The 26,970-nt window shown below is 53.0% G+C and overlaps 1 protein-coding gene and 1 non-coding gene across 3 annotated transcripts in view; both read left to right on the forward strand.

Moving 5' to 3' along the window:
* Positions 1-25,111, forward strand: part of MAU2 (MAU2 sister chromatid cohesion factor) — a 39,034-nt gene extending 13,923 nt beyond the window's left edge. The window contains exons 2-19 of one of the 2 annotated variants that reach the window (XM_027548393.1): positions 7,140-7,157; positions 7,526-7,591; positions 8,315-8,410; positions 9,352-9,446; positions 10,996-11,023; positions 11,385-11,540; positions 11,898-12,044; positions 12,130-12,220; positions 13,339-13,442; positions 13,915-13,992; positions 14,276-14,341; positions 15,666-15,752; positions 16,823-16,872; positions 17,067-17,144; positions 17,341-17,452; positions 20,460-20,550; positions 21,256-21,383; positions 21,719-25,111. In XM_027548393.1, the coding sequence (XP_027404194.1) occupies positions 7,140-7,157; positions 7,526-7,591; positions 8,315-8,410; positions 9,352-9,446; positions 10,996-11,023; positions 11,385-11,540; positions 11,898-12,044; positions 12,130-12,220; positions 13,339-13,442; positions 13,915-13,992; positions 14,276-14,341; positions 15,666-15,752; positions 16,823-16,872; positions 17,067-17,144; positions 17,341-17,452; positions 20,460-20,550; positions 21,256-21,383; positions 21,719-21,793 (1,566 nt within the window). In that variant the 3' untranslated portion in view covers positions 21,794-25,111. The remainder of the gene's footprint in view (positions 1-7,139; positions 7,158-7,525; positions 7,592-8,314; positions 8,411-9,351; positions 9,447-10,995; positions 11,024-11,384; positions 11,541-11,897; positions 12,045-12,129; positions 12,221-13,338; positions 13,443-13,914; positions 13,993-14,275; positions 14,342-15,665; positions 15,753-16,822; positions 16,873-17,066; positions 17,145-17,340; positions 17,453-20,459; positions 20,551-21,255; positions 21,384-21,718) is intronic. The other variant, XM_027548394.1, reaches the window with a different exon arrangement.
* Positions 2,607-2,713, forward strand: LOC113896792. The gene has a single exon (XR_003512149.1). It is a non-coding gene; the product is annotated as a U6 spliceosomal RNA (small nuclear RNA).
* Positions 25,112-26,970: the final 1,859 nt, after the last annotated feature.

Below are 26,970 nucleotides of genomic sequence, written 5' to 3' on the forward strand. Positions count from 1 at the left end.
AGGCCCTAAAGGGCTTACTTCTGGGCCTTTCATCATCAGGCACAGCTGAAGCAAATCTTTCATCCTTTAGGACAGCGGTCCTCAGCCTTTTTGGCACCAGGAACCGGTTTCATGGAAGACAGTTTTTCCATGGACTGGGGTGGGACAGGGGGCTGGTTTGGGGATGATTCAAACACATTACACTTATTGTGCACTTCATTTGTGTTATTATTACATTATCTCCGCCTCAGCTCATCAGGCATTAGATCCCAAAGGTTGCCGACCTCGGCTTTAGGATCATGACCGTGTCCTGGTAAATTCTATGCCACATCAGTCAGGAGCAGAGCCTGGTGCAGAAGCTGCATTTGTATAACTTGGTGTTAAGCATTTCCACAGAATAATATCTGTGCCTGTTGCTGTTTGCATTTCCATTTTTTCCACGCATTCTCTGGGTCTCCTCTGACTTTAGACTGTTAAATGTATTTAGGAGCCATCACTTCATGATTCTAGCAACTTGACCCCTGCTTCCCCAGTGGCCTCTACTTCTTGTTCCTGCCTAGGAATTGTAGCATTGTTGGTGCCTTCCACATCATGCTTCTTGGAGCACTGTCTCTTTGGATCCTCACCAAACGCACAAGGTCGAGACCGCTTCCAACTTGCTGATGACGGTACTGACTGGGCTGCCTGTAGCCAAGGTCATACGCTGCGAGGCCAGGCTGGCTCCTAAACGCTGTGCTCCCGTCCCAGAGGAACTGCATTTGATAACTTTTTCTACACATTTTGGTGATTAAAAATTTGGTATCAGTTCAGCTCAGTTCAGTCACTCAGTCGTGTCTGACTCTTTGCGACCCCATGAATCGCAGTACACCAGGCCTCCCTGTCCATCACCAACTCCTGGAGTTCACTCAGACTCACGTCCATCGAGTCAGTGATGCCATCCAGCCATCTCATCCTCTGTTGTCCCCTTCTCCTCCTACCCCCAATCCCTCCCAGCATCAGAGTCTTCCAATGAGTCAACTCTTCGCATGAGGTGGCCAAAGTACTGGAGTTTCAGCTTCAGCATCATTCCCGCCAAAGAAATCCCAGGGCTGATCTCCTACAGAATGGACTGGTTGGATCTCCTTGCAGTCCAAGGGACTCTCAAGAGTCTTCTCCAACACCACAGTTCAAAAACATCAATTCTTCGGCGCTCAGCCTTCTACACAGTCCCCTCTCACATCCATACATGACCACAGGAAAAACCATAGCCTTGACTAGACGGACCTTTGTTGGCAAAGTAATGTCTCTGCCTTTGAATATGCTATCTAGGTTGGTCATAACTTTCCTTCCAAGGAGTAAGCATCTTTTAATTTCATGGCTGCAGTCACCATCTGCAGTGATTTTGGAGCCCCCAAAAATAAAGTCTGACACTGTTTCCTCTGTTTCCCCATCTATTTCCCATGAAGTGATGGGACCAGATGCCATGATCTTCGTTTTCTGAATGTTGAGCTTTAAGCCAACTTTTTCACTCTCCACTTTTACTTTCATCAAGAGGCTTTTTAGTTCCTTTTCACTTTCTGCCATAAGGGTGGTGTCATCTGCATATCTGAGGTTATTGATATTTCTCCCGGCAATCTTGATTCCAGCTTGTGCTTCTTCCAGTCCAGCGTTTCTCATGATGTACTCTGCATATAAGTTAAATAAGCAGGGTGACAATATACAGCCTTGACGTACTCCTTTTCCTATTTGGAACCAGTCTGTTGTTCCATGTCCAGTTCTAACTGTTGCTTCCTGACCTGCATACAGGTTTCTCAAGAGGCAGATCAGGTGGTCTGGTATTCCCATCTCTTCCAGAATTTTCCACAGTTTATTGTGTTCCACACAGTCAAAGGCTTTTGCATAGTCAATAAAGCAGAAATAGATGTTTTTCTGGAACTCTCTTGCTTTTTCCATGATCCACTGGATGTTGGCAATTTGATCTCTGGTTCCTCTGCCTTTTCTAAAACCAGCTTGAACATTAGGAAGTTCACGGTTCATATACTGCTGAAGCCTGGCTTGGAGAATTTTGAGCATTACTTTACTAGCATGTGAGATGAGTGCAATTGTGTGGTAGTTTGAGCATTCTTTGGCATTGGCTTTCTTTGGGATTGGAATGAAAACTGACCTCTTCCAGTCCTGTGGCCACTGCTGAGTTTTCCAAATTTGCTGGCATATTGAGTGCAGCACTTTCACAGCATCATATTCCAGGATTTGAAATAGCTCAACTGGAATTCCATCACCTCCGCCAGCTTTGTTTGTAGTGATGCTTTCTAAGGCCCACTTGACTTCACATTCCAGGATGTCTGGCTCTAGGTCAGTGATCACACCGTCGTGATTATCTGGGTCGTGAAGCTCTTTTTTGTACAGTTCTTCTGTGTATTCTTGCCACCTCTTCTTAATATCTTCTGCTTCTGTTAGGTCCATACCATTTCTGTCCTTTATCGAGCCCATCTTTGCATGAAATGTTCCCTTGGTATCTCTAATTTTCTTGAAGAGATCTCTAGTCTTTCCCATTCTGTTATTTTCCTCTATTTCTTTGCATTGGTCGCTGAGGAAGGCTTTCTTATCTCTTCTTGCTATTCTTTAAGCCTTAAAACACTCACAGCCTTGTTCTCTCTTCAGCAGCACCTGTACTAAAATTAGAATGATACAGAGAAGATAAGCATGACCCTTGTGCAAGGATGACAAACAAATTCATGAAACATTCCATATTTTGGGGGGCCAAATTCTGTTATTTGCATGTGTAATCCCCTCTAATAAACTTAGGTGCTCAGAAATTGTAAAAGAAAACAACAAACAAAAAACCCACTCTCAACTCTGAAGTGAATGTTCTAAGGAATGAGAGGTGTGCTGATCGCAGCCCTTCCACCCCTCAGGGTGCATGCTGGCCCTGTGGTGACCCTTGCTTTCCCTGAGAACCCTAAGGTGACCCCAGAGGCTTCTGGAAGGATCGTTCACCTCTCTGCCTCACGCCTGCAAGCTGCCTGGCAGTGAAAGGGGCTCTTAACTTTGGCTGCTTTCCCATGACAAGGGAGAAGACATAAAAACTATATTTTAATGTTACAAAGTAAAACATATGATGAGGTAGCAACCTTGGGTAAGGTATCCTACAAACTTTTGTTTGTGAGATGGACATATTTGTCTATAGGTTTCTGATTATGAATGTATGTTGCAAGTTTTAAAAAGACAAAAAAGCAGAGTGAGTTGATTGACTTCTGACTGACAAGCCTTCGGAAGTGACTGGCTCACCTTGACATGGAGCTGTCCTACAGCTTCAGGAATGGGTCATCTCATGGGGACAGCTCCAGGTGTCACTGACAGTGATGCCTGAGCAAGAAGCAGTGATGTTTGAAGCTGAGATGTCTTGATGCCATTTAGTATTTGAAATTCTGTGTTTATAAAGTGTAAGCCTCAATTCTGTGGCTTTTTGTACAGTGGGAAACCCTCATTTCCTGGTGATGCTAGATAAAGTCATCATTTGTGCAACAAATGTTTCCTGAGAACCTGCCACGTGCCAGCCTACGTTAGCACTGGGGGCACATGAGGAGGAACATTATGGGGCTTTATATAGCGGCCCTCATCTGTGTGTGGGACAGGGCCACACTGCATGCATGGGAGAATAGTGGCAGGTTGTGCCTCTGGGAAATGGATGCCAAGGACCACTAGGATCCATCTCCTCCAGGACTTGGAGTGTTGCTGACTCCCATGGGGGTCCACATCTCAAACTTCATCCTCTGGCTCCTAGAGCAGTGGTCCTGACATCCTCTTATGCTGACAAACAAGGCCTTCCAGAAGATTTGAGTCTTAAGCCTTTGGACATCTTACTTCCTGGCTCTCCTGATGGCCACTCAAGGCCCCAGAGGGGTGTGATGCTCTTTCTCCAACCCTTAGGTCAGAAAAGAGAGAACTGGCACAGACAGAAACTGATCCCTGACAGACACATCCGGCCGGAGAAGAGAGCTGTCAGTGGAGTCCAGCCTGAGTGTCTGCTGAATAGACGCTGACCACACAAAGGCTCTACATGAGAAGACATTTGATGGGCCCATGTAGGCCTGGGCCCGGCAGCACAGGCAAAACACTGGAGGAGCAGGCATGGTGGCTTCTGGCTGTGTCCCTTCTCAGTGTGCCCACCATGGACGTAGTTTCTTGTGGGCTTTCCTCACCTGGATTTGGAGTATGCCTTGTGCAGTGAGATCAAATTGCCAACATCCGTTAGATCGTTGAAAAGGCAAGAGAGTTGCAGGAAAACGTCTACTTTTGCTTTGTTGACTATGCCAAAGCATTTGTGTGGATCACAACAAATTGTGGAAAATTCTTAAAGAGATGGGAATACCAGACCACCTTACCTGCCTCCTGAGAAATCTGTATGCGGGTCAAGAAGCAACAGTTAGAACCAGATATGGAATAGACTGGTTCCAAATGGGAAAAGGAGTACATCGAGGCTGTGTATTGTCACCCTGCTTATGTAACTTACATGCAGAATACATCATGCAAAATGCTGGGCTGGATGAAGCCCAATCTGGAATCAGGATTGCTGGGAGAAATATCAATAACCTCAGATACACAGATGACACCACCCATTATGGCAGAAAGTGAAGAAGAACTAAAGAGCCTCTTGATGAAAGAGAAAGAGGAAAGTGAAAAAGTTGGCTCAAAACTCAACATTCAAAAAACTAAGATCATGGCATCCAGTCCGGTCACTTCATGGCAAATAGATGGGGAAACAGTGAGAGACTTATTTTGGTTTATACAAAATCACTGTATATGGTGACTACAGCTATGAAATTAAAAGACACTTGCTCCTTGGAAGAAAAGCTATTAACTTAGACAGCATATTAAAAAGCAGAGACATTACTTTGCTGACAAAGTTCTGTCTAGTCAAAGCTATGGTTTTTCCAGTAGTCATGTATGGATGTGAGAGTTGAACTATAAAGAAAGCTGAGCACCAAAGAATTGATTCTTTTGACCTGTGGTGTTGGAGAATACTCTAGAGAGTCCCTTAGACAGCAAGGAGATCCAACCAGACCATCCTCAAGGAAATCAGTCCTGAATATTCGTTGGAAGGACTGATGCTGAGGCTCAAACTCCAATACTTTGGCCACCTCATGCGAAGAGTTGACTCATTTGAAAAGACCCTGATGCTGGGAAAGATTGAGGGCAGAAGGAGAAGGGGATGACAAAGGATGAGATGGTTGGATGGCATCACCGACTCAATGGACATGAGTTTGAGTGAACTCCAGGAGTTGGTTATGGACAGGGAGGCCTGGCATGCTGCAGTCCATGGGGCCGCAAAGAGTCAGACACGACTGAATGACTGAACTGAACTGGACTTGTGTGGTGAGGAGAGCATCCCTGGGCCACAGACTCAAAAAGAAGGCTTCTTCAGTCCACTGGAAGAGTGTCACCTCGTCTTGTTGCCCTCTTCATCTCTCTTGGGGGGCAGTGACACTCAGGTGTGGTCAGCTTTGTGCCAGGTTCTGAGGTATGGCTAGATTGTACGTGGAAACTCCTGTGCGTGGTGGCTTTACCCACTCCGCCTTGGCTACCCGTCTGGGTTGTTCAGAGCACACGCGAGCTCCAAGTGAAAGGCAAGTGCTTCCCGTGTGTGTTTGTACCCACCGTGTACTCTTTAAAGGGCTCCCCTTGAGCATGAAGGCCTTGCCCAAGACAGGTCTTACATGTGGACACTGAGTCGTGGAACTTCAGAATCTCAAGGTTGGACCAGGTCTTAGCATGTCCCTAACCCAGCTTTTAGTCACACAGTTTCCTCCAGTTGTCCCTCCCAATTGGTGGCCTTCAGGAGTGAGCATCTCTTGCTGAATGCTGAGTGGGAAGGAGTGGCTTCTGTAGAACGAAGTCCCTACTTCTGTGTTTACCAGTTTTGTGACATCACACACGTGGCTGGAGCTGAGCCTGTCCTCACTGTCTCTGTAGATGGCCTCCAACCAAGGAGCCTCACTCTGGGGCCACACTCATGGCAGCAGGCACTGCCCATGTCTCTCTGGGGACCCTGAGCTCCTCCAGGCCTTGTTGCCTTGGGAGGGGACACTTGGTCTGGTTGCAGAGTGCCTTTTGCCTGGGCTCTATATGCACGTGTGTGTGTGAGAGAGAGAGAGAGTATGGGAGACAGAGACAGACAGGAGCCCAGTGACTCTCCAATGTTCTAAGTTCCTCTGTCCCTCTCACCCGCTCCTATTAGCTCCCCCTCCTGGCCCACCTGTGTCTTTCAGGGGCTGGTCTCCAGACCAGCTCCAAGTCATCCCCAGCCTCTTTGGTGATTTCCCTGGCCACTACTCACTCAGCCCCAGAAACATCTCTAGCCCAGGGCTGCCCCCCTGGCCTCACCAGCCTTTCTCCCTGTCAGGCAACAGATCCATGGGCCTTCAGCCTCTGTCTCCTCTTTCTTCTCCTCCTCCTAGAATGTTTGCAGGATGAGCGGATCAGCAGGAACTGCGTCAGGTGTGTGCTTGTGTCTTAGATGGTTGAGAGACTATGGTCATGGTGGTGGTGTGGTGGACTGCCCTGGGACTGCACCATTTCCTGCTGGAATGTGAAACTCCAGGGCACAGTTATCCCCACGTGGGACCTTGTCATTATCTGAACCGCGTACCAGCATGCGCGTGAGCAGAGGTGGTGAGCTCAGATCTCAGAATCATCGCTGCCCACCCCCGTCCTTCTGTGGTGCTCCTCCCTCCCCTCTGAGGCTAACTTTGCTCATTTCCAAACATGTTTTATATGTCCCTTCCCCACGAAAGACTAACCCTCAGAACTACTCTCTAATTGTATTAAATTGATTTCTTGTGCCATGATTTGCTGTGGGTGTACCGCAGTAAGTAGCATGTGGTGGCCTTTCTGTGCTCCTGAGAGGGAGCTCCAGTTCTGACTCCAGAGCCTGGCAAGACAGGAAGCCCATCAGTAGGGGAGCACGTACATGTTCCCTTTCCCCCAGACACACCACGGTTGCTAGATTAGAGGAAAAGCAAGCCCACTTCTCAAGCTGAGCAGGCCATCTTCCCACTTAACTGAACACCTGCAGCCTTTGGTGACAGGACAACCTGTGTGAACCCCGAAGTGGACCCAGTTAAGCACTGCAAAGCTGCTTCACTGTTTGAGAATTAACTCTTTTTTTCTTTCTCTTTCAGTGGTTGATATCACAGCAAGTATCCTTTCCTTGGTACTATTCCCTCTAAGGAAAGCTCCTTCTAAATAAAAACATGTGTTATAAACTTGAATTCTGCTTATAATGCACACTTTGGGTTTGGGCTTTGCCCCACAGATGCCCTGGAGCATCCCTTCAGACCAGCAGCTTCTTCCTGGGTGCTCTGCTCCTCTTCATGCCACAGCGTCTAGCTCCACACCAGCCAGCAGCAAGCTCAGGGATTACTAGGGGAATACGTGAACTTGCGGTTTTAGAGCGGACGGGGATGTGCTCATCCAGCCAGCCTTTACAGCGTCAGAATGCTGAACTGTGGCCCTTTTAAACTGACCATTTTGTAGTGTCTCTACTTCCTTAACGAGACATCACTAGATCACACAGTTTGAAGATGTTAAGTTTGAAGCAGCAAGTCTTCTGTCCGAGTTATACTGTCAAGAGGTAAGAACATATAAAGGCTTCTGAAAGCAAACCCCCTTTCCCTATAGTGAAGGCACAGTGGCAGATTGGGAGTCACAGGAGTGGATTCCCTTCTGGCTTTTAAGACTTTGCATAATTTTCCCGTCTTCCACACCTGGAGTTGGTGATGGACAGGGAGGCCTGGCGTGCTGCAGTCCATGGGGTCACAAAGAGTCAGAGATGACTGAGCGGCTGAACTGAACTGAACATGTGGTACAGGGCAGCCATGGATGACCACTTGCTGACAAAGACTAGCAGAGTCTTTTTCTATGGAGGACTGTTGCACAGCAGCCTTGTTCCTGGGCTAAAGATGATTAACTCCCGAACAAGTTCACATAGTTTAGCTGAGGCTGGTTTCTGATCTCAAGTGTAACTGAAAGTTGCCTTTCTCCACTTTGAGCAGTGACCCCTGTTTCATGCCCCTGGCCTCTCTCTCTGGTTACAGTTCAGAAAAGATGGTAATTGTTATCAATTTGACTGTTCAGGAATTTGAACTAAAGCTACTTTGAGTTTAGTTGAATTGGGAATTATTTTAAGATCAATGCGAAAAGCTTCCTAGCCGGTGAGGCTAATAAAATATCTTTTCTTTTTAAATCAAGCAAATCCTTTGGTAAGTGTGTCTGGGAATGGCCTTCTGGGTCCGCAGCTGCTGCAGAAGGAATCCAGCTTGCTTTTTCCTCCTTAAACGTGACTGTTTCCTTTCAGAATTCCGTGGATGCAGCAAAGCCGCTGCTGCGGAAAGCCATCCAGATCTCCCAGCAGACCCCGTACTGGCACTGCCGCCTGCTCTTCCAGCTCGCTGTGCGTACTGTGGGCCTGACCAGGTGCACGGGTGCCAGTTGGGTGGGCGGCTCTCTGGGCTGGGCTTCCCGGGCCGCAGTGGAGGAGCCTGCAGGCGAGGTAGACTCATTGGAGATGCCTCTCCATCCCGGCTCTGCCCATACCGCCCTGTCTCTGGCCAGCCCCTAGCCCCTTCTGACCCTGACACAGCCTGCCTGCCAGCCACTTCTCGCCTGCCCTCCGTGATGAAGCCCCATCACCTGCCTGTGCACACAGTGGGGCCTGGGCTGCCAGTGTCACCTGCTCCCTGGGGGAGCCTCTTAATGCCAGGAGGGTTTGGCTCAGAGGCTCCCCTGCTGAGGAGAGCTCGCCTAGCCTGAGCGGCTGCCGTCTCTCCAGGCGCCCTCCCGCCCCACACGTGCGCTGCCATCCTTGAATCCTCCCGTGTGCTTTTGTGCCTTTCGTCAGAGGAGGAAGCAGGCGAGGTAGTGAGTCACTTGCCTCAGGTCACAGAGTAGCTGGGTGCCGTGAGCAGAGCCCAAGCTCTCAGCTGAGGCCCCACAGGGGTCCCTGCCTTTCAGTCTGAGTTTGAAACTCCCACAGACACTTACCCCTGAAAGAGGCCCTTCTTGTTTGAGGCTCCTCTGGCTACTCCCCTAGTGACCGGCCCCTGAAGGTGACCTGCGAAGCACACAGACATATTTGCACAGCCCTCAGGGGTCTGTGCCTGTTAGTGTTACTGCTGGCTCTGTGCACCATTAAGCTGTAGACAAAGCGGAGTTCTGTACCCAAAGCAATTAGTGTTGATGAGGTAATATGCTTAATTTAGCTCAGAACTGATACTGAGGCAATTTTGCTGATGTGGGGAGGTTTTGTGTAACTTGCTTGCAAGGTAGCAGGTCAGATATGGTAAGTCTGGTGGTTTGGAAGTGAGGGTCATTGCTCTTTTCTCCTTTTCTCAGCAACTGCACACACTTGAGAAGGACCTCGTGTCGGCCTGCGACCTCCTGGGTGTGGGGGCCGAGTATGCCCGGGTGGTGGGCTCTGAGTACACACGGTAGGCACCGATCCTCGGGCCCTTTCTCCGCCCACTTGGGGAAGTTTGGTCGTGGACAGCAAATAGCAATGGCATCTCAGCGTGAGACGATGACCACCCTTATCCATAGTAAGAGACATGCAGATTCAGGCAGCCCAGAGATGCTTCTGCCCCACCGATGCATGAAGTGAGAAGTTGCTGAGTTGGCTGTGAGGGTGAGGGGCAGCTGGCGTTCTCAGCACTGTGAGCACTTGCATGTTTCTAGCGTCTCTTGAAATAAAAAGGGCCCGTGTGATGTCCTGGGTGATCCCCTTCCTGGTGGGGGTGAGAATGGTGCTTGTATGGTTGGCATACAATGGTGGGCAGCATGGTTGGCAGCCAGTCCCCATTCAGACGCCCAGGAGTGTTTAGGTGTACAACAGGGGAGAGAGGAAGAGGACATTTGTGTAACAGAACGGACATGGGTTCGTATTGTGCGGGAAACGGCTTAAACTACCTGGAGGCTAGTGCGCTAGGGTCGGGGTCGGGGTCAGAGGCCACCAGTGTTTCACCGTGCACCCTCTTGGAGGGCGCCAGTCTCTTTGTACCCGGAAGAGAAGAATCCTCTGTAGTAGGATTCCAGGCTCCTTGGAGCAGCACTCTTACTCTGTTGTGTGTGTGGGGATTGTGAAAAATTCTGTATCACAGACTCTAAGCTGGTCCCGTGGGGTCATTGGGACAGAACAGTTCCTAAGTCTATTCTCCGGAGTTCGGAGACTCATCCCTCAGCCACCCTGCCTGGGATGGACACTGTCACGTGGTCTGGACTGTGCGCCTGGCCCGTCTTGTCCTCCTCATGTTGCAGCCATTACTAGGTTCAGGGCGACACGCAGCGACTTGCAGGGCACGGGGATGGGGGCACACTGCACATCTTCACAAGTGTCCTCAAGACGGGCCTCTGTACCACTGTGGGCAGGTAACTGGGGTGGGCTGCACCAGGGCATGGCGCCTACGGGTCTCCTGACACAGAACTTCTGATCTCAGACGTGAGGCCTAGTGAGGTGATAATATGGCAACACTGACGTGAAGTTCTAGACCCTAGAGTTCAGCAGTCAGGCAGGAGACCCTCAGGTGTCCATGCTGTGAGGTAACAACAAAGGATGGCAGGTGGCCGGGAGTGTCGACGTCTCCCTGTGTGACTGGGACCCCGTGCTCCTCTGTCTCCTCACTGAGCCGTGCCCACTTGGCGGGGTGTCAGCTGCAGCACGTCGGCACTCTGCACAGACTGGCGGGCCCGCAGCCCCACAGCTGCTCCTAAAAGCAGCAGTCTTAGCCATTGGACCACCAGGGAAGTCCTCACTCCGTGCTTTCTTGAGCACCTGTTTCTGCATTCTGAGCTTTTGAACCTCATGAGTCTCTAAACAAGAAAAAAGTTAAAGGAAAATAGAACAAAATAGAGCACGCTTATTGGCCAGGGTCCATTGTCATCCATTTAACTGCCCCAGGGGTTGGGTCCCTGGGAATGTTGAGGTGGCAGTCATCCTAGGGGTTGCCTGGGCCTCCCAGACCTGACGCCCCCTTTCTTTTCCAGGGCACTGTTCCTGCTCAGCAAAGGCATGGTAAGTGGAGGCTGGGCAGGATAAGGTGTGAGGGCATGAGTTTGGGTCCCAGGGTCTGCCAAGGCTTCGCCTGCTTGCCATGTCATGGCCCAGGAGTTGCCTAGACCCTCGCACATGGCAGGTAGCCATGAGAGGCAGACCCTGTCCCCCGTCCCCCAGCTGGATTCAGAGACAAAGCTCCAATTCCAGGCTGTGGGATTTGTGCTGGCGGGGGAGCCGGCTCGGTTGGAGCTGCCTGGACTTGGGCTCCAGCCTGGCCTTGTGCCCCCTCTTTGAGGTGCCTGCAGTTACACAGTGCATGGGCAGGTGGGTGGCAGCCCTGCGCCCGGACAGCCCCCAGCACCTGCTCCTCTCCCCACAGCTGCTGCTGATGGAGCGCAAGCTGCAGGAAGTCCACCCACTGCTGACCCTCTGTGGGCAGATAGTTGAGAACTGGCAAGGGAACCCCATCCAGAAAGAGTCTCTGCGTGTCTTCTTCCTGGTGCTCCAGGTGACCCACTACCTGGATGCCGGGCAGGTGTGTACTGCCTCCCACGTGACGGCTGCTGGGGAGCAGGCAGGTGCTGGATGGGCCTCTGACTGAGAAATCAGTTCTGCAATTGCCTCCTGTCCCTCCCCACCGGCCACACTTCCTTGGTTCCCCCACCTACACCCACCTTTGCCTGTTGGGCTGAGCACTTCACTCAACGCATAGAAGCAGAGCAGACCCTTACAGGGTGCTGACAGCTGCGGAGACGGCCTGCAGGGCCTTGGGATGGGACAAGGCAGGCAGGACCTGGGTAGCTGCCACTGTGGGTACGTGCCTCTTAAGGGTGTTGGCACCTGGTAGGAGCAGATGGGTGGTCAGGTGTGCAGTGCTGTGTGCCTGCTGCAGGTAAAGAGCGTGAAGCCATGCCTGAAGCAGCTGCAGCAGTGTATCCAGACCATTTCCACACTGCACGATGACGAGATCCTACCCAGCAACCCTGCTGACCTCTTCCACTGGCTGCCCAAGGAGCACATGTGCGTGCTTGTCTACCTGGTGAGTCCCTGCAGGGGCCGGATCCTGGCGGCCCGGGTGAGAGGAGAGGGCTTCAGTGGCCACCACCATCTGACCTTGTCCCCAGGTGACTGTGATGCACTCCATGCAAGCTGGCTACCTAGAGAAGGCGCAGAAGTACACAGACAAGGCCCTCATGCAGCTGGAGAAGCTCAAGAGTAAGTCAGGCCCTGTGGGGCTCTGGGTCGAGTAGCCCCCTGGTCGGCAGCCCGCCCATCACTGCCAGTGCTGGGCCTGGAGGACTTTGAAAGACTGAAGCATGGGTCCCCGCCCCATGGGTCTCGCACCACAGTTGGCAGATAGGGATGATCAGGTTCAGGCAGAGCCGTGCCAGGCCTGGACGGGATCCTTGCTCCCCAGGGAGGTTGGGTGAGTACTTGGAGCATCTCTGTCCTATCACCCTCACTGCACAGCTAGTCACAGGGTTAGTGGGACTCCACCGGAACCTGCGGGGACAGCAGGGCTCAGCTGAAAGGCGGTGGCTGCTTTTGCTGTCGCTTATCAGTATTGTAATGTGGATTGTGCTTAGGGTGAGATCAGAATTGGAACTTGACTGACAGCAGATCCTCTGGGGGTCCTAGGTTCTTCTGGGATTCTTGACTAATCCATCCTGGGTAATCGAGGACCTTTGACTAGTGGGAAACCAGAGCCCCGCGTGTCCCTGTCTGGCTTGTGCCCCGTTCACCCTATTCACTCCCTGTGCCCTTGTCAGTGCTGCTGGGGAGGAGCCAGAGAGCCCAGTTTCGCAGGGACTACTGTTCTTTTCTTTGAGATGAGTTGGGAAAGTGCTGTCTGGTTCCAGTGTGAGGACAGCCGCTTGGAACAGCCAGAAGCTGTGGTCCCCCCCACTGTTGTCTGAAGCCTGTTGCTTAGTCTCCTGGGCAACCTCAACATTTCTAGAACCCTTGGTGCCCAGCGTGCCCTTGAGCACTCACCTGGGTCAGGGCAGAGGTGCAGGTTGAGGATGGAAAACAGATCCCTTTAGGAATTTCTTGCTTTTAAAATACTCTGGTCACCAAAACCTGGCTATGAACCTGATTCCTCACCTGGACAGGGAGATGGACCCCCTTGCCTGAGGGTGCCGTGAGCACCAAATAAGCTGACAGACTGGGTGCTAGGCCAGTGCCCGGCAGAGCAGGTGGGCTCAGACCCAAGCAGCTGAGGGGCTGCGTGGCGGGAGGGCTCAAAGCCCGCAGGAGGCAGGGACGTGGGTCTTGTCTCTTTGGTGTGGTCTCCTCACGTGCCTCAGGGGCTCACCCCTGCCTCTCGCCCCCAGTGCTCGACTGCAGCCCCATCCTGTCCTCCTTCCAAGTGATCCTGCTGGAGCACATCATCATGTGCCGGCTCGTCACAGGACACAAGGCCACTGCGCTGCAGGAGGTAGGCCCTGGGGCCGCGGGCACGCAGCAGGGGAAGGCTGGGTCCTGAGGGTGTCACTGGGGAGAACGTGACCTGGCCAGCCATGAGCCTGCATGGACATCATCAGGTTTTTACCTACAAGTTCTTGTGCCCAAGAAACATGGGGTCTGGGGTTTTAGAGTCTGCTGGTGGCAATTCTAGCACCCCTCCTGCCCAGTGATCCGTAATCCTTGACACCCACCTTCCTGAAAGGGCATGGGGTCCTTGATGAGGATGTAGGTACTATATGACTAAGACACAGGCTGCAAAGGGAGGAGGCGGAGAACCAGACAAGGGGCAACATCCTCACAGTGGGCACCTCTGCTGGGACTTTATGCCCAGGTTAGACTGGGCGGTATGCGGTACCCCCACTGGCTTTGGGGGTCTCTTCTCGATGCTGCTGGGGCCCTGGGTCCCACGTTACAGTGATGTCAGACATGCTGTCTCCCTGCAGATCTCCCAGGTCTGTCAGCTGTGCCAGCAGTCGCCCCGGCTCTTCTCCAACCACGCGGCACAGCTGCACACGCTGCTGGTGAGTGCGTGAGGGCTGCCCGCCCCCAGCCCCATCCCTGTGACCAACACCCCAGGCAGGATTTAGAACCTTCCCCGTGGACTTCATTCTGACAAGCATCTCATTAAGTCCAAGTTGACTCAGGTCCCAGGAGGCAGGAATAATGAAGCATGCCGTCTTCCTCTCCATGGTCAGGGTAAAGCTCAGATACAGCGGGCTCGGTAGAGTCTCTTGTCAGGCTTGCCTGGGTGCAGCCCTAGGCGAGCCGCATGTGGCTCTGAGCCCTGGCACCATCTTCTTCTAGGGGCTGTACTGTGTCTCTGTCAACTGCATGGACAACGCTGAAGCCCAGTTCACCACAGCGTTGCGGGTAAGGTGCCGGCCCTCACTTCATGGGGCAGGAGGTGCTTCTCAGTAAGGAGTCGGGACAACAGCCACACAAACCGTGGTCAGTGGGTGACTCCACAGTGTCCAGCCTGGTGCCAGCTGCGACAGTGCTGTGCCATTTATCCAGGGCTTCCTTTGTCAGGCCTTGTGCTGCCCGGGTGCGGACAGGCCAGTGCTGGCAGCACAGCCTGATGCAGGATAGCTATGGGCAAGGGGGCACCCTGGGCACCCTGGGGTGGGGCTTCCCCAACTAACTCAGAGGATAGCCTCAAGGAGGTTGTCTTGAGCCGGGCACCTGCTGGACATGCCCTGGTGAGCCACTTTCACTGCGGATTCCCGTCCTCCCGGTGGTCCACCAGGTGATGTTGACTTGTGTCCCAGCTACTTGGGCCCTGGTGCTGCTCACTCCAGTGGTGCTGAGACCTCCCCTCATTGCCTGTGGTCCTTGAAGGTCTCTTAGACACTCCTTCTGTGTCCCACTTCCTACACAAATTGCTGCTTTGTTTCAACATCAAAGTTCCCAGCAGATGGTGTGTGCCGCCAGGGGCTGTGTCCACCGACCTGGTGGGGGAAGTGGTGGTAGAACCAGAACTTGGATCCAGACCCCTCATGACACCAAACATGTTTCCTGTGGTCCTGTGACAAATATATCGGAGCATCTTTGCTCAGATCAGACAACCCTCTGGATCTCCTTGGCACTTGCCAAGGTCCTCCAGGTGGGGTTTGTGCTTCGTAGGCATTCTTGGCTTCTTAGACAGTTGCACTCGCTGAGCCCTGTTTAGAATGCTCAGCCCCCAGGGTCTGAGCAGTGCTCATAACACTCAGATTGGTTCCTTTCATGGCCATTCTTGTTCCTCCAGAAAAACTGGGGACAGCAGTCTGTCTACCACCAGCCATTAGCAGAGGAACCAGCAAGCATGCTCCTCTGCTGTGTTTACACACACTGGGGTCCTGGGGTGACCACCTGAGGTGTCGGGGGGGCACCCAGGTCTCAGAGTGAGACAGCAGAGAATGGAGCAAACTGTGGCGTGTTCTGAGGACAGGCTCTGGGGTGGCTGGCTGTGCTTTTCCGTTTCCTGAGTTTCCTATAATGCAGATGATTATTTTATAATGACAGGAACTAACAGTTTTGTTGTCCCTAGGTTCAGGAGGCAGGGGTGTGTATGTGTGTGTGGAATAAAAAGAGTAAGAAGATTCCAAGGTAGCTGTTGTGGAGCGTTTGGGTGGCTCTGATGCCGCCAAGCGACCCCCAAGTGACATGACTGCCCAGCTGGGCCCCCTAATGCCCTGTGTCTCCCATATTCCAGCTCACAAATCACCAGGAGCTATGGGCCTTCATCGTGACCAACCTGGCGAGTGTGTATATACGGGAAGGAAATAGACACCAAGAGGTAGTAGGTGACATGCTTCATGTTTGGTATCCTTTCAACTCTTACTTGGAGGGAGGTGTGTGGGAAGTGTGGGCCTGGGCACCATCAAACCTCTCGACCCTACGGTATTTTCCTTCCAACAAAGTGTCCCACAGAGTGGAGCATGGGCGTGGCTTGGGGGAGGCCAAGTCTAGGACAGAAACGTTTCCATAGCAAATTACCATTTCTCTCTACTGAAAACTAGCCAACCATTGAATCCCTTGGGGGAAAAAAGAAAATTTCTTCTTCTCTCAGCTGTCTGTTCTAGCTGTCTGTCAGTGAGGCCTCATGGCTCAGTTTCGAGGAGTGACACCTTGGGCTCCTGTCTGCATTAGGCTCCTAGGTGTTCTAGTGCCCCAGCCTGCTGGAGCAGGGAGGTGGGCGCCAGAGCTTGCCCCCCAGGATAAGTACCTCCCACCAGGTTCCCGTTGTGACACCCCCTTAGCCCTGCCATTTCCCTCCAGCCCGGAGCCCTCTGAAGTAGCTCAGATCCATCACTTGTCTCCATACCTGTGACCTTCATTTTTTAGTTCAGGCCACTATCATCTCTTGGCTACAAAGAGAGATGGCCCTGTACTTAGCTGATGTCACACATAGTTGGTTGGTTTGAATGCTTTGGGCAGAAGGCCCCGTCTAGCTGCTCCAGTGGCCTGAGAGCACACCAGGGCAGGGTCTTGAGGGCCTGATGTGGTCTCTGTGGGTCTCAGAGGAGTTTGGCTCCTTTGTCTCACCTCCACCCCCACCACAGTGTGTGCCTCCTGAAGGGACTTCGGGAGTACTGGGCACAGCCTCAGCCCACTTCAGCCCTCACCCCCCAACCCAGCTTCCCCTCTATACATCAGCCAAAGGGAGCCTAAGATGTCAGCAGGGTTGCAGGTTCTGCCCCTTCTCCCGGCAGGTTGCACTCAGGCATGGGATTTGAGGTACGGGCATATGCCATGAGACTGGGTTAGGAAGTTGCAGGCAGCCCTAGTTACTTACTGGCATACTGGGGCCAAACCCTCTCATTTTTAGAAATGCAGAGTTATCCTAACTTGCAGACATTGCTTTCACAGCTGTACAGTTTGTTGGAGAGGATCAATCCAGACCACAGCTTCCCTGTCAGGTAGGCAGCCCCAGGCCCCAAGTTCCACTTTACCAAGTCTCTTATGCTTTCTCTGCTCTTGGTAGTGTGAGCATCTGTGGGGCCCCAGACTGCCCGTGTACCCCAACACCTCCCATCCTCCCACCCAATCCCCATTTGTAAATCTGCTGCTTTCATGAAAACTCACTAAGGTGTGATGCTCCACTCTTCCTCAGCTCACACTGCCTGCGAGCAGCGGCTTTCTACGTGCGTGGGCTTTTCTCCTTCTTCCAGGGACGCTATAATGAGGCCAAGTAAGTACTGGAGAGGGCAGGTGGCCCTGTACCTGGCACCTCTCTATGTTCCTCTTCCCCCAGCGGCATGTGCCCAGGCCCCCTGTTCCTGCCCTTCCCACCCTCCCCCAGGTGGTCTCTGCTCAGGGCCCCAAGGCTGCCTTTTCTTCCCCAAAGCCCTCCCAGTGGGGCCTCAGCATCTGTTCTTCTCACGAAGGCGTTTTCTGCGGGAAACCTTGAAGATGTCCAACGCGGAGGACCTGAATCGGCTCACAGCCTGCTCCCTCGTGCTCCTAGGTCACATCTTCTACGTGTTGGGAAACCACAGGGTGAGTGTCAGGGGCCAGGCTGAGGGGCATAGGGCCAGGGTGGTGCTTAGTGGGGTGGAGGTGGGCACCTAGCAAAGTGCCTCCCATCCCGTGCCCTGCAGTGATCCTATCTCAGTGACCTCTCACCCCCCATAACCCCCCACCCCCATCGCCATGCTCTATGAGACTCAGACAGCCTGGGCAGGCAGGGCTGGGGGAGCTTTGAGTTCCTGAAGGGTGCACCTGTGTGGCAGACGGGCTGGTGTTGGCCCATGGCAGTTGTCAGGCAAAGCCCCAGGGCTCAGTGGAGCTAGAGCTGCTCAGACTGCCCAGAGCTGGCGAGGCTGAGGGCAGGTCCCCTTCCCTGTGCTAGTATGTGGGGGCTAAAAGGTGTGTTCACTCAGCTACAATCCCAGGGATTCCTTCTCTGCCCGTCACACATGGTATCCTCAGGGCACCCTGTGTCTACCCTCACCAACTGTGTCCCCCTGTGCCTGGCCCCCACCCATGCCATACGGTCTCGGGTGGGATCAGCTGACTTCTCAGTTTCCCCGTCTGGGGGTGTGTGAACATCTCACCTACTCCAACCCATTGACCTTACAAGGTCTTTAATTTTTTTAAGAGTATGTTTGTCAGTATAAAAGATGTTATGGTTATCATAGAAAGTCTGAGAAGCAAAGGATAAAATCCTTGCGTGTCTTCTGTCTTCCAGCTCTTTTCATTGCTTGCCTCTGTGTAAGCCTAAGTTTTATAAGGCTATCTTATAATTTTATGTCTGGTCTTTCTCTGCACCACTGTGTTGGGGCCTTTTTTTAATGGCAGTGAGAGTTTTTAAGTGGCATCAGTTCAGTGATTTAGCTGAACTTACTTTAGCTGATTTCAGGACAGAGAACGCAGGCCCATAAAGTTTTATCTGATCAAATCCCAGAGCTTCTAAAGAATGAGTGTTTTTAATAAGCCCAGTGCATCTCCCCTCCGCACAATCATGTGACAATCATTTTCTGAGGCCCGCATGCCCTGCAGCTGTGTCCTGAGCCCTGGCAGGATCAATACCCTGAAAGGAGGGTGAGCAGTGGGTTCTTCCTTCTGAGTGTAGCTCCACTCCTTCTAGAGCACCTTGTCTTGGTACTCGGAGCACAGGGAGGACAGTGGCCTCAGGGCACATCCCGGCATTGGGCAGGGATGAGGGGCTCAACATGAGGCCCCCCTGAGTTCAGGCCGCCCGCCTTGTGTCTCGGTGCAGTGGCGGTGATCACCTCGTTGCCAGCTGAGGAGTTTAATGTCACACAGCCCCAAACTGCAGACCCAGGCTTAGAACCTAGACTTTGCTGATGCTTGTTTGTCCAGAAGCTTCTAGAAGCTACCTTTAGTGGGGCAGGGTGGGCAGAGTAGCTCTTCAGCTATAACTTCTGGTATGTGTGGGGGGCAGTCCCAGAGCAAATTACAGAGCTTATTTGGGAATCTCTCTTGCTTCTTGGGGCCACCAGGAGCCCCCAAAGCCAGGCGCCGCCTCAAGCAGCGCTAGATCTATGGGAGAAGCCGCCTGCCCTGGGCCTACCAGGCCACAGCATACTCAGGCATTAAAGTTTGTGGGTGGCCTCATGCAGGACCCCTCTCCAGACAACACCGGTCTTCACACCTAGGTTCTGTGGAAACCAAGCTGTCACAGGGAACTGGAGCCAAGGGGACTCCCTCCCAGCAGCTCCCTCTCGGCCCCAGGCCTGGAAGAGGAGACCAGTTTTTCCTGTTCTGCATTCTGAGGTCTTAGGAGGCCTTGGTTCAGTTTTGAAAACTTTTGAGACCCACCTGGAGCTCATCTTCGAGGTGCTGGCCCGGGTGGGCAGCGTAGTCACTGGGCTTTTGTGTCTGGAGGCGCATCCCACACAAGGAGGCTGTGTTGGAACCTGGGCCTCAGGAGTTGGTTTGGAGGATATATACTGGGCTACATGCCAAGTGCCCCCCGCCTACACTGCACGTGGTTGCCACATGGGGGCTCTCCCAGTGTCACCCTGAACCCAACAGTTAGGCCAGTAGGCTCTGGGTCCTGCACTGGGTGGAGTCACTGCAGAGCCAAGGATGGGGGTTTGCGGACCCCAGCAGCTTTCACTCAGCTCATCCTGAGGGCTGAGGCACGGTGCTCTCACAGCTGCATTGTGGAGTCAGGGTTCAAGGGGGAACACATCCTGGTGCCCCACAGCCCCATGTGTCTGAGGTGGGCTTCTGCAGGAGCAGGTTCTTATGTAGAAAAAACCAGTTCTTCTCTCTTTTGACCATTAGTCCTCATTGCTCCCACCAGGACAGACTGCCCTGAGACCCCTGAATCTATTTTTTTTTTTTAATTTAATGTTGTTTATTTATTCATTTTTGGCTACATTGGATCTTTGTTGCTCTGCACAGGCTTTCTGTAGTTGTAGCAAGTGGGCCTCCCGTTACAGTGCCTTCTCGTTGCGGAGCATAGGCTGTCAGGCCCTTGGGCTCAGTAGTTGTAGCTCCTGGGCTCCAGAGGGCAGGTTCAACAGTTGTGGCACGGGCTTAGTTAGTTGCCTTGTGGCATATGGGATCTTCCCAGACCAGAGATTGAACCTGTGTCCTCTGCATTGGCAGGCAGGTTTTTAACCACTGGGTCACCAGGGAAGTCCTGAGTCTGTGTGTCTAATCGGCTCCTGAGATGGTCCAGGGCTGCCTGCCACCAGTGCTTTTTCTTCATTTAGAAAGACAGAGGCACATAGAGTCGCCCATGGCTGTGCCCCAGCCAGGAGGCACATGCAGGGCCGAGGAGCGGGAGCTGTTTCTTTTCCCCCGGGGTTGTCGAGGAGTACTTTCAGAGAGGGTCATTTGAGATAGACTGTACAATAGGAGTAGGTATTTCCCAGGCAGCGGGAGGTCGCAGGTGGGCCCAGGCTGTCCCTGCCGTCAGGCTCAGCCGCCTCCACCCCAGCCCTGATCCTCCTCCCACCGCTCCCTGACCCCTCCGCCGCTCCCTGACCCCTCCGCCGCTCCTTGGCCCTCCGCTGCTCTTGGCCGACAGGAGAGCAACAACATGGTGGTGCCCGCCATGCAGCTGGCCAGCAAGATCCCGGACATGTCGGTGCAGCTGTGGTCGTCGGCCCTGCTCAGAGGTGAGGCGGAGGTCCGGGAGGTCTACACAGTCTGGTTCTGACTCTCTGGGACCCACAGGGCTAGTTCTTGGCATCTGCTTGGGCAGTGAACCCTGGCGCTTGGCCTTGGTCTCCTTCCCATGAATGGGGATGGCAGTCGTCCGTGTCTGGCAGAATGAGCCAAGGTGCTCTGGGCACAGAGAGCGTGCTTAGCAGCTGTCATGGCTGCTCCCTCATTTACAGATTGTGAAACCAGGGCCCACAGACTCACCCAGGGTCCTGGTGAGGAGGTGGAGGGCCAACTGTTCTCATCCGCAGTGGGCTTGGTGCACTCGTTCCGCCCTCCTGCCTCAGAAGGGAACACTAGGTGCCTTGCTCCCTGCAGGCTCCCGGGTGCCCCAAGCTGGCCAGGAAATCCCTGGGAGAGCCACATCCAAGTGGCCCAAAGGACTGTCACTGCCCTCCCAGGCCTCATATTTGCCCCTGTGGGCCTCACTGTTCATCCACCTCCAAGGACATAAGACTCAGAAACTTGGCTGTTGGCAGGTGGGCTCTGCTGACCCTGACACAGGGTTCAGGGCAGGTGACGTGCCAGGCACACAGGAATCCACTGGTGGAGCTGGGGTTTGACTTCAGGCCTCCACCCACACCTGAGGGGAGGCCCTGGGGCAGTGGCAGGCCAGAACAGGCCCATCCTTTGCATGTACCCCCACCCCCCCACCCCAGACCTGAATAAAGCCTGTGGGAATGCCATGGATGCCCACGAAGCCGCCCAGATGCACCAGAACTTCTCGCAGCAGCTACTCCAAGACCACATCGAGGCCTGCAGCCTCCCTGAGCACAACCTCATCACGGTAGGGGCACAGGGTGGGGAGACAAAATGAGGGGGCTGGGTGGCTCCTTGGGGTCAGCTCACCCAACCTGCAACCCCAGGGAACGCACTTCCTGAGGAAGGAAGCACACCCTTAGCCACTGTCTCCTTGCGCCTCTCCAAAAAACCCTAACCCAGCCTGGCCTCAGGAACCCCCTTGGATGGGCAGGAGAGCTCCCACCCAAGTGGGTGATGCAGGCTGCTTCCTGGGGGCCCTGACCAGCCTGAGGAGAGCAACATTCCAGGCGCAGACACGCAGCCCAGCACCCCCCTGCTGCTCACTAGGAAGGGCCTCATCCGTGTGTCCTTTCCCCGCAGTGGACAGACGGCCCGCCCCCCGTGCAGTTCCAAGCTCAGAACGGACCAAACACCAGCCTGGCCAGCCTCCTGTGAGACCCCTGCACGCGGCCTCTCAGCTTCTCCAAGCCTCCGTGGGGGCCTGGTGTGTCCCTGACTTCCACCCAGATGGCACTTGAGCTTTCCCTGAAGACGTGCTGGCGTGGCTGTCTTCAGGCTTCTTTCCTGTCTCCAGAGCAGCCTGGGTCCCTGGGGAGCGTGGAGGGCTGATTCCTGTCCTCCCAGGACAGGCCAGCTGGCCATTGTTGCCAGGGGCCAGGAGTCCGAGTGCTGTGGCTGCCTGTGGGCTGCTGGAGCTGACTACAGAGCCATCCTTCAAAGTGGGTTTGAACTGCTGGTCCTGCTTCCATGTCTGAGTCGTGTCGTCAAGAGAGTGTCTTGCTAGGGAAGCGGGTCTTGGCCATCAGCCTGGTCCTGACCCTGCACGCACGGGAGGTCGGTGCCACTGAGGTACCACATGACTTCCACAGGCCTCCTTGCTGGGCCAGAGTGTTTCCTCTGCTTATGGCAGCTTCCTGCACCCAGAGGCAAGATGCCAGTGTCTGACCCACAGTTGGAGGGAAGAAGTGATGGTGCCTGTCAGGGACAGAAATGCTTGTCTCACCCCAGTGCTTTTCCTGGCTTGCCTTTCTGGTCAGCATCCATCGTTTTGGCAGCTGGGGCGTCCAGGAACCTGACTTCTGAGCATCTGCACCTTGACCGGGCTCACTGTCTGGCTGTGGGAGTGCACCTGCTGGTGTTGACCTACGTGTGTGCCTGTGTTGCTTCCCAGCCAGAGCTGGCGCCTGGAGCTGAGACTCCTGTGTGTATCAGCCGCCTTCTGCCTGTCAGAGTCCACAGTGCAGGGCGGGAGGGACCCAGCTTGGCTCTACCACTTTGCAGGCAGCCATTCCCTTGGTACCCTGCCCTGTCTTTAGAGGGGAGGAGGAGGAGACCTACCCGCCTTGGGTCTCGGGACAGCATTGTAACCTCTTCCTGAGCTGGACCCCAGGAGGCTCTGCCAGGCCCAGACAGCCGTTTTGGTTCTGTGCTCCTCTTGAATAGTCAAGGCAATGCCCCAGGTGACAGTGACACTGGGGGCCGTCACGGCAGCAGCCTGGCCCCATTTGGCTTCCAGTGCCTGGGAGGGTCTCCCTGATGAGGGTGGTGTGCGGTTTTGCTAGTTATGACTGCTTGTTGGTTCAGGTCTTGTTACCCAACACTGTGAAAGCTGCTTCTCAAAGCCTCAGTATCTGTGATGAAAGGAATGTTGGGATTGCTCAGGTCAGCTGCTTGGGCCCCAAGGCCTGGGTGTGCCTTAGCCACTAGCAGGGCTATCAACAGACCTCCTTGTTCTGGGTCACTGCCCACATCAGGGCCCTACTGCCCTCTTAGGGGCCAGCAACAGGCATGTAAGTAAGCTACTGAATGAAGGGACAGCCTGGTTGAAAGGACAGGCTGGCCAAGTTTTGTTTGAAAAGGACCTGCCCTCTCTGTGTCATCCTGGGTCACTCAAGAGTCCAGCCCTGTCCCGTGCTCCTTGGGGCTGCCCCTGGGTCTCTGAGGCCTGCAGAGGTGGTCTGCTACCTGTTCATGAGCTGTCCCCATCCCGTCTTCCTTCCCCTTTGACAGTCCCCCCGCAGAGGTCCTCTCTTCCACCAAAGGGATAGAGCACCTGTCTCGCTACAAGTTGCACCTGCTAGCCTGGACTCCACAGTGTGCAGCCTCTCCAGACCCACATTTCTTCAGTCCTGTTTTACATTGTTTGAGTATTTATTTAAACCTTTCTTTGCTTCTAGGGCATTTTGTATGTAGAGCAGTTGAAATAAGAACCTCAAAACTTAATGTCTTGTCCTGATGTTGAAGTGCTTTTAGTGACCACTTTGTTATCTATGTATATGTAAAGTTAAAGGTGAGTTCTTAAGTTTACAGTTAAAACTTCAGTACTCGATATTTAATGCCCCGCTCTAGCTATATGGACGCCAACCCGCATGTACATGCGTGCGCGCAGGCTTTGAACTTCCCCTCACTGCAGCGCCTTCAGCCACAGAAAGCTGTTGTAAATACCCTCCTGTAAGTCCAAGTTCAGTGCCTCACGGTTTCTCAATCATAAGAATTTAAGACAGACTGCACACAAGCCCCAGAGATCTATTACAGCCAGTGTCATATAGATGGGTGTTCAGAAAAATACAGAAACTCCAAACTCTTAAGCATACAAGGGATGTGAGGGCATAGCAGAAAGATTGCTCTTGGCAGGTTAATTGTTGAAAGCTGTTCTGACTCCCTTTTGTGTGCCTCCCGCTTCCTCCTGTCAGTGATGGTGGCCCTCAGGTCCTGTGGCTCTGAGGATGCTGGTCCAGGAGGTGCCGGTTCCCTCTCAGACACGTAGTTGGATCCCCACAGTCGCCCATGGGGGAGGCCAGGGTCCTCCCCCTGGAGTAAGCACTCCCCGCCCCACTTACTGGGAACACAGGCAGGGAAATCGGAAAAGGCTGCCTGGCACAGTGGGTGAGATGTGTTGGTTGCATCATCTTTGTTTCCCTAAAAGGTTTTTAATGTATGTTTGGCATACTGTCTTTTAATGGATTTTCAGTGTCTTAAGTTTTTAGCAGCCTGTATTTTCAGCTGGTGCTTTTAATCACAAAAAAAAATTTTTTTGTAAATACAAAGCATTCTTTAAAAGAGCCGTAGAACAGAGCTTCTTGTTTGTAGATTTTTTTTTCCTGTGTATTCAAAGTAAAATAACTTGCAGGAGCCGTCACTCACTGTGTCTTTGTTGTGCCGTGCACCCCTCACATGTGGCCTGGTGAAGACTCTTAAGCTTCCACGGCCGGCCGGCGGGGCCACAGGGCCTTCTGCTGTAACCCACAGGGCATGAGGATGCAGAGCCCCAGACCCTGCATGGAGGACCTGAGGGAAACGCGCATCTCCTCCCCCTCTAATGAGGACGGTCCTCGGTCCAGCCCTGCTGCAGGGAAGAGGGCCGCTGAGACGTGACAGGCACCGCCCACAGCCCTGCCTGTTCCTGGCTCTCCACAAGCCAGACTTCCTTGCATTCCCGGTGTCCTGTTTCCTGTGTTCTTAGAAAACACACGGGTCAGCCTTCATGTACCTGGGGGTTTTATTTTTCCTTTTTGAGGTGAAAGTCACGTAAAATTTAATGTCTACAATTGAGTGGCATTCAGTACATTTACTGTGTACAACCAGCACCTCTGTCTAGTTCCAGAACACTTCCATCACCACAAAAGGAGACGCCATCTCCATTAGCAGTCATTCCATTCTCTCCCCAGTCTCTGACAACCACTGATCGACTGTCAGTCTCTATGGATTTGATTGATCTGGGCATTTCACATAAATGGAATAGTGTAACATGTCCTTTTGTGTCTGGCTGCTTTCACTCAGCTTCGTGTCTTCAAGATTTTTCTACATGAGAGCAGGTATCATTGCTTCATTTCTTTTTTATGGCTAAATAATGGTCTGTTGGATGATGGATGGACCACATTTTATCCAGTCACCATTGATGGGCTTTGGGCTGCTGCCCCCTTGTGGCTGTTATGAGTAGTGCTGCTGTGGATGCACCTGAGCATTTATTTTGGCACGTGTTTGCAGCTCTCTTGGGTTGTGCCGTGCTTTTAATGCGCATGGATAGGACCATCCTGCCACCCGTGCTGTATCAAGGCCCTTGTGTTGCTCTCCTCCCTCTGCCCTGAGAGGATGCCCAGGTGGCCTTGACTTTTTAAGGGCACTTTTGAAGATGCCTTTGGGCCACAGTCCCCAGGCAGAATTGCTGGCCACTGGATGTGTGAGTGATTTGACATAATGCAGAGAACACACTTGGGAAGCAGATGATAAGAACTCAGCCAGGAGGCATCCACAGGGCTGAAGAATGGAATGGACCTCACAGAGGCTAGCAGGTGGCCAGGGCAGCTGGCCCAAGGACCAAATACCTGGGAAAGGCACATTACTAGTCCTCGGTAACACTCACCCCCAGTCCTCAGAAGTCCTGCCGGTCACTCTGCCCATTCCTGGCCATCTTCACCTGCCTGAGGTCCAATCATGCCTCCCACCTGTCAGCTCCTCCCTGAATGGTCCCAGAATATTCTTTGCTCACTCGCACCTGTCCCCTTGCAAGGAGTACTCTCCTTGTGGTTGCTGGGTTTCACTGGGGAACGTTTTGGCCCAAGCCTGGTGTAGGGTGGGTGGGTCCATGGGACAGCCCAGAGGGAGGGACACACGGGCCATCCCAAGGCCGGTCCAGCAGGCGCCACTGGACACCTGCCCACAATGTGCAGGTGTCAGCGTTCACAGTCACTGTGGCCGGGTCCCCGCTGGCCTGCACCTAGAGGGGGCCTGGACCTCACAGCCCCTGGCCGATGGGCTCCTGCGGGCCTGGGGATTTGAAGTATTCCTCATGTGTGTTGGCTTCCCTTTCGGTCTCCTTGAGCTCTTTGAGTTTATATTTCCCCACAAAGAAAGCTATTTGGGGAGGTTTGTGCTATGTTTCTATCTGTCCAGCACCTCACATCGCTTCTTCCATTTGAACCACACCACCTTCTTTCCCTAATACAATCCCAGTCAGCTCAGAAGTGCCAAGCCTGACATCTGCAAGGGGCCTGAGAGGGGAGGGGGCATTGCTGACAAGTTTAAAAGTATTTTACCACAAATTCATTCTCATGTGGTGAGATTACAATGCAGTTGGTTGGGAAAAAAGGAAACAATTCATTTCTATGTGAATTAGGTTTTCTTAGCACTTTGATATCTTCTGATATTTTCTTCAAGGACTGGAAAATAAAAGGACTATTGTTTAGTCGCTAAGTTGGATCCCAATTTCTTGTGACCCCAATGGACTGTAGCCCTGCAGGCTCCTCTGTCCATGGGATTTCCCATGCAAGAATACTGGAGTGAGTTGCCATTTCCTTCTTCAGGGTATCTTCCCAACCCAGGGAGCGAACTCACATCTCCTTCATTGGCAGACAGATTCTTTACCACTGAGCCAGCAGGGAAGCCTAAAGGGACTGTTATGGTGATGCTTTATGAAAAATGTAATGCTCAATGAATTATGACTGGTACAACAAACGTTTTAAAAATCGTAACATTCTTACACTAAGTTAGGAGTTCCCTGTATGAAGAAAAGCTCTCTGAAATAGATCTTAGAAGTGGGCCACTTGGTCAGTGTGTGCTTGTTTTGCTTTGAATGTTTCTAACTACGATTCTGAATGTCAAGTGTCTGCGCA

This window comes from Bos indicus x Bos taurus, chromosome 7 (genome assembly GCF_003369695.1).
Source record: "Bos indicus x Bos taurus breed Angus x Brahman F1 hybrid chromosome 7, Bos_hybrid_MaternalHap_v2.0, whole genome shotgun sequence".
Taxonomy (NCBI): Eukaryota; Metazoa; Chordata; class Mammalia; order Artiodactyla; family Bovidae; genus Bos; species Bos indicus x Bos taurus.